General features: G+C 57.3%; 3 protein-coding genes across 3 annotated transcripts; 2 read left to right on the top strand and 1 right to left on the bottom strand.

The window, feature by feature from the left end:
- Positions 1 to 1,791: 1,791 nt before the first annotated feature.
- Positions 1,792 to 2,751, top strand: LOC146771986 (histone H1.3-like). The gene has a single exon (XM_085640236.1). The coding sequence runs from the start codon at positions 2,101 to 2,103 to the stop codon at positions 2,749 to 2,751; it is 651 nt and encodes a 216-aa protein (XP_085496362.1). The 5' UTR covers positions 1,792 to 2,100.
- Positions 2,752 to 3,405: 654 nt separating this feature from the next.
- LOC146771985 (histone H3) lies at positions 3,406 to 3,966 on the top strand. The gene has a single exon (XM_085640238.1). It carries the CDS (start codon positions 3,508 to 3,510, stop codon positions 3,916 to 3,918), a length of 411 nt encoding a protein of 136 aa, XP_085496364.1. The 5' UTR covers positions 3,406 to 3,507; the 3' UTR covers positions 3,919 to 3,966.
- A 129-nt stretch (positions 3,967 to 4,095) lies between these two features.
- On the bottom strand, positions 4,096 to 5,319 carry LOC146771984 (histone H2B 1.2-like). Its single transcript, XM_085640237.1, has one exon. The coding sequence runs from the start codon at positions 5,038 to 5,040 to the stop codon at positions 4,660 to 4,662; it is 381 nt and encodes a 126-aa protein (XP_085496363.1). The 5' UTR covers positions 5,041 to 5,319; the 3' UTR covers positions 4,096 to 4,659.
- Positions 5,320 to 5,429: the final 110 nt, after the last annotated feature.

The following is a 5,429-nucleotide window of genomic DNA, read 5'->3' as shown; positions in this document are numbered from 1 at the left end:
TTTAACTCCTTTACAGTATCAAGATAAGGCCTGCAAGGCCCTGGGTGTGTTTCCAGCATCCAGGCACCAGTTTTACTGATGCTTGTGACGTTTGCAGGTGTTAGGCTTCAAGGGGATGAAGTCGCACCTTCTACCCAGGGTTATGGATCTCCGCGCAGGGTGAGAATTCAGGGTTCACCCCTGGCTGGTGGTGTGAAAACAAAACACTTCACATCCTCAGTAAAGTGTATTTAACTCCTTTACAGTATCAGAATAGGACCTGCAATGCCTTGGGTGTGTTTCCAGCCTCCAGACTCCAGTTTTACTGATACTGGTGACATTTGCAGGTGTTAGGCTTCAAGGGGATGAAGTCGCAACTTCTACCCAGGGTTATGGAGCTCCGCGCAGGGTGAGAATTCAGGGTTCACCCCTGGCTGTTGGTGTGAAAATAAAACACCTCACATTCTCAGGAAAGTGTATTTAGCTCCTTTACAGTATCAGAATATGGCCTGCAAGGCCTTGGGCCTACTTCCAGCCTCCTGGCACCAGTTGTACTGATACTTGTGACATTTGTAGGTGTTAGGCTTCAAGGGGATGAAGTCGCACCTTCTACCCAGGGTCATGGAGCTCCGCGCAGGGTGAGATTTCAGGGTTCACCCCTGGATGGAGGTGTGACTATGTGGAGTGTTTTGTTTTCACACCTCCAGCCAGGCATGAACCCTGAAATCTCACCCTGCGCGGAGCTCCTCAACCCTGTGTAGAAGGTGCAACTTCATCCCCTTGAAGCTGTACACCTCCAAATGTCACACATATTACTAAAACAGGTACCTGGAAGCTAGGGATGGGCCGGAGATCCTGAAGGCTAAGATCTGATACTGGGACTGGTGTTCATGTACGTTCTGGACTATGTGAAGTGTTCTGTTTTCTTCCCCTACCTCCGTCCAAATTAGCAGCAGGCCTCGATCAGGCTACAGGGCGCAGAATATCATTTCTGGTCTCAGGTCTCCCTCGTGATATACCATTGGATTCAGGAGTGGTCCCCACTCCAGCGATAGGGCTCAGTAGAACAGTTGTAGTCACATGCCTCACTCTGTACTGTACTATTCAGTTCCGCAGTGGGCCTCCCCCCGGTCATAGGCTCAGCGTCTGACATACAGTAACTCACTCTGTCTACAGATGTCACCTCAGACGTACACCTAGCTCCAGCTTTAAAAATCAGCTCAGTAGAGTGCCTCCATGCCGGTACTGGGGTCACCATTTCAGGTGCATTCCCACCCTCTGCTCTCACTTGGGGTGTTTTTAAACATGTAGGCCTAACTCGGCCGCCTTCCTTCGTTGTGTCACTGTATTTATTTTATTTAGTCTGCGCCCGCCTCCTCTGGCTCGGCGCTCGGCAGTGAATGCCCTCTGCCTGCATGTGAAGCTGCCAGCACACGGCCGCCTGGTGATGCATGCGAGGCCGGAGCCAGGGCCGTGCCCCGCTGCTTGTAAAAGGCCTCCGGTTGCGCCCCCCCCAGCCGTGGGTGCCACAGCCGAGGGTGCAGGCGCCGGGCTGGGGGCTCCCTGGCATTGTTTCCACCCCGCGCTCGGCCGGCGGAGCCCTGTGTTACTTCGGCCCGTTCCAGAACGCGCTCCCCGCGGCCCCCGCAGCCCCACTGTGACGCCGCAGGGCCCGCTCCCTGCAGGAGCCCCCTCCCTCCCGCGGGCCGCCGCTCCCGGCCGCAGGAGGCGAGAGTGGACCGGGGAAAAGGGGCCGGGAGCCCGGGATTTCAGGCATGGAGGCGTCCGCCGTCGGGGGAGCGCCGAGTCTCCCCGCGGATCACAAGCCAGGGACGAGGGGTGGATCCGAAACGGGGGCAGGCCCGGGAGAGGGCCGAAGCTGGGCTCCTGGTCATACATGTGTGGAAGCGCGTGTTTAACTGATTGTGCTTTAAAACGTGGATAATCGGAAGGTAGGAAACACAAAAGTCAGCTCGGAGCAGAGAGCCGAGTGTGCCTCGCAGAGCCCTGTCTGCTCGCGACCAATCAGAGGCTGGCTCCTCCCTGTATATATTCACGGGGCTCGGGCCGAGAGGGACATTTCTGTTCTGTGACAGCGCCCGCGCCGAGACTTGCATTGCAATGGCCGAAACCGCTCCAGCCGCCGCGGCGCCTCCCGCTGAGGTCGCCCCCAAGAAGAAGCAGCAGAAGAAGACAGCGGGGGCCTCCAAGGCCAAGAAGCCTTCCGGCCCCAGCGTGGCCGATCTGATCTTGAAGGTGGTGACCGCCTCTGCCGAGAGGAAGGGAGTCTCCCTGTCGGCCATGAAGAAGGGGCTGATCGCCGAGGGCTACGATGTGGACAAGAACAAGAGCCGGGTCAAGGCCTCCGTCAAGAGCCTGGTCAGCAAAGGCGCCCTGGCCCAGCTGAAGGGCACCGGGGCCTCCGGATCCTTCAAGGTGAACAAGAAGCAGCTGGAGGGCAAGAAGGCGGCCAAGAAGGCGGCCGCCAAGACCAAGAAACCAGCGGCCAAGAAAGCTGCCCCTGCTGCCAAGAAGCCCAAAAAGGCTCCCGCGGGGGTCAAGAAGAGCCCGAAGAAGGTCAAGAAGCCAGCGGCAGCAAAGAGCCCCAAGAAGCCCAAGGCTGCCCCCGCCAAGAAGGCTGCCAAGAGCCCAGCGAAAGCCAAGGCGGCGAAGCCCAAAGTGGCCAAGAAAAGCCCTGCCAAGGTAGTCAAACCCAAGGCAGCCAAGCCCAAAGCAGCCAAGCCCAAGAAGGCAGCGCCCAAGAAGAAGTAAGGGCTTGCACCGAGACACTGCAAACACAACGGCTCTTTTAAGAGCCATCCACCCGGTCTAGAAGAGAGCTTGTTCACCCCCACCCTTTCACCCCGCGTGCACACTTCTCAATAATAATAAACGGCACAGTAAATCCCTAGCGCACCTTTACACACGCGAGTGCCGTGTGTGATCTTGGTCATATGAACGGCTCTTTTGGTGCTGCGTGGATTGGAATCTTTATAACAAAGAAAGAAGGGGGTCTGGGAGTTATTAGACCTCAGTTTATAATAAATGTGAGATAACGTGTGCCTTGGTGCTTTCACTGTATCCGGGCAGACTCGAAGTGGTGTCTGCATAAAGCAGACGATTGTGAACGTGAAATCGAGCGCAGTCAACGGCGGCGTGTTCCAGGGTGACCAAGGGCGGTACACTTAAAACATCCTGGTCTCCTCGCCCAGTTGATCGGGGGCGAGTGGTTCGTGTGACTACAAATGAGTGGATGGACACGGAGACAAAGGTTGACCGAAGCGCGGGCTTCGGCTCCAACGTACATCGTCCAATCGGAGGGTGTCTTTTTCTCCACAGCTCATTGGAGAGGCAGGCTACAGCCTCCGGTTGAGTAGCCAATCGTTGCACACCGCGGGCTGTTTTCAAACCTGGGGCGGTCGCTTCAGCCAACCAGAGCAGCCCTCCGTCTTCGAGTGCATAAATAGGGCTCTTGCCTGCTCGAACTCCATTCTTCCTCGCTCGTCGTTGAGAGAGACCGCTCCCGCCATGGCCCGCACCAAGCAGACAGCCCGCAAGTCCACCGGCGGCAAAGCGCCTCGCAAGCAGCTGGCCACCAAGGCTGCCCGCAAGAGCGCCCCTGCCACCGGTGGAGTCAAGAAGCCTCACCGCTACCGACCCGGCACTGTGGCTCTCCGCGAGATCCGCCGCTACCAGAAGTCCACCGAGCTCCTCATCCGCAAGCTGCCCTTCCAGCGCTTGGTGAGGGAGATCGCCCAGGACTTCAAGACCGACCTGCGCTTCCAGAGCTCCGCCGTCATGGCCCTGCAAGAGGCCAGCGAGGCCTACCTGGTCGGGCTCTTCGAGGACACCAACCTGTGCGCCATCCACGCCAAGAGGGTGACCATCATGCCCAAGGACATCCAGCTGGCCCGTCGCATCCGAGGCGAGAGGGCCTAAGGAGACACCGACCCGAACAACCACCACAACGGCTCTTTTAAGGGCCACCACCCTGTCACCTACGAGCTTCTCTTATCTGCCATGTTCTACAGGTGTGGGTGGGTGGGCTGGCTGAGAGTACCCCGAGTACTGGGTAACTTATACCGGCACTGGGAAACTTATACCGGCACTGGGAAACTTATACCGGCACTGGGAAATCCGAGCACTCGGTGTGCACAGCCACCTCTTCAATTAATAAAGCGCTTTGTTTGGGTAGAGGGTCGTGCTGGGATCCGCTGGTCACAAGCCAGCGCTGTGGGGCATCTGTACATCGGGTTTATGTGTCCCGATTTCGGGAGCCTTTGCCCTGGGGCGGATGTTAGCCGTTGCCCCTGGTCTTAAAGTACAAACACAACGTGACACCCGCACACACTAAAACTGGTCGCAGGAAACAATAAGCCCGGGGGCAGCCGTGCGAGTTCCGCGTGGGCTTTATTTAACGTCATCGTTACATTACAGTGCTTGTGTGACACTTGGTCCCAAAGAGGGCTCATTCATATAAACATGCTTATTAAAACGGGTTGCCTGCTCCATCGTCCCTCGGTCTGCAGCAAGCCCCGTGAGAGCGGGTCTTGTGCGCTCAACATTACCGTTTAAAACACTTCTTTCTCCGGTCATAAATGAAGCACATTAGCTCTTAGGGGAGGACGTGAGTGGCCCTTAAAAGAGCCGTTGTGTTAGTTGGGGATGCGCCTCGAAGCCTTACTTGGCGCTGGTGTACTTGGTGACGGCCTTGGTGCCCTCGGACACGGCGTGCTTGGCCAGCTCTCCGGGCAGCAGCAGACGCACTGCGGTCTGGATCTCCCGGGAGGTGATGGTGCGCCGCGAGTTGTAGTGGGCCAGGCGGGAAGCCTCCCCGGCGATGCGCTCGAAGATGTCGTTCACGAAGGAGTTCATGATGCCCATGGCCTTGGAGGAGATGCCGGTGTCCGGGTGCACCTGCTTCATCACTTTGTAAATGTAGATAGCATAGCTTTCCTTCCTGCTCCTCTTGCGCTTCTTCCCGTCCTTCTTGGGCGGCTTGGAGAGCGCTTTCTTGGAGCCCTTCTTGGGAGCCGGCGCGGACTTGGCTGGTTCAGGCATGGTCGACAATCTGCACCGCTTCCTGTGGAGCCGAGAGAAATAAGGCAGGCGAGCCCGGCACTTGTATTTATAGGCTGGCCGTGTAAAGTAGCTGCTTCTCTGCTCTCCCGTCTCATTGGCAGGCTCAGGCAGGGCCCCCACTTCCCTTTGTAATGCGGTACTGGAACTTTGATTGGTGAAAAGGAAGCCCTCCTCCCTCCAATGAGAAGAACTATCAGAGCCTAGCTGTCAACCAATCAGAAGCGCCCGAAGTCTTTATATCGCCGGAGTCCCGCAGAACAGCAGTACTATTCTTTCTGTTGTGTGAGTGAGCCCCTGCATCGATCGCCATGTCTGGACGCGGAAAGCAAGGAGGAAAGGCCCGCGCTAAGGCCAAGACACGCTCTTCC

This window comes from Triturus cristatus, unplaced genomic scaffold (assembly GCF_964204655.1).
Source record: "Triturus cristatus unplaced genomic scaffold, aTriCri1.1 SCAFFOLD_1058, whole genome shotgun sequence".
In the NCBI taxonomy this organism is placed as follows: Eukaryota; Metazoa; Chordata; class Amphibia; order Caudata; family Salamandridae; genus Triturus; species Triturus cristatus.
This window is presented reverse-complemented; position numbering and strand designations above follow the sequence as displayed.

What these genes read in the sequence shown, in the direction of transcription:
- LOC146771984 (XM_085640237.1), bottom strand. Translation starts at nt 5,040, where the DNA reads ATGCCTGAACCAGCCAAGTCCGCGCCGGCTCCCAAGAAGGGCTCCAAG.
- LOC146771985 (XM_085640238.1), top strand. Translation starts at nt 3,508, where the DNA reads ATGGCCCGCACCAAGCAGACAGCCCGCAAGTCCACCGGCGGCAAAGCG.
- LOC146771986 (XM_085640236.1), top strand. Translation starts at nt 2,101, where the DNA reads ATGGCCGAAACCGCTCCAGCCGCCGCGGCGCCTCCCGCTGAGGTCGCC.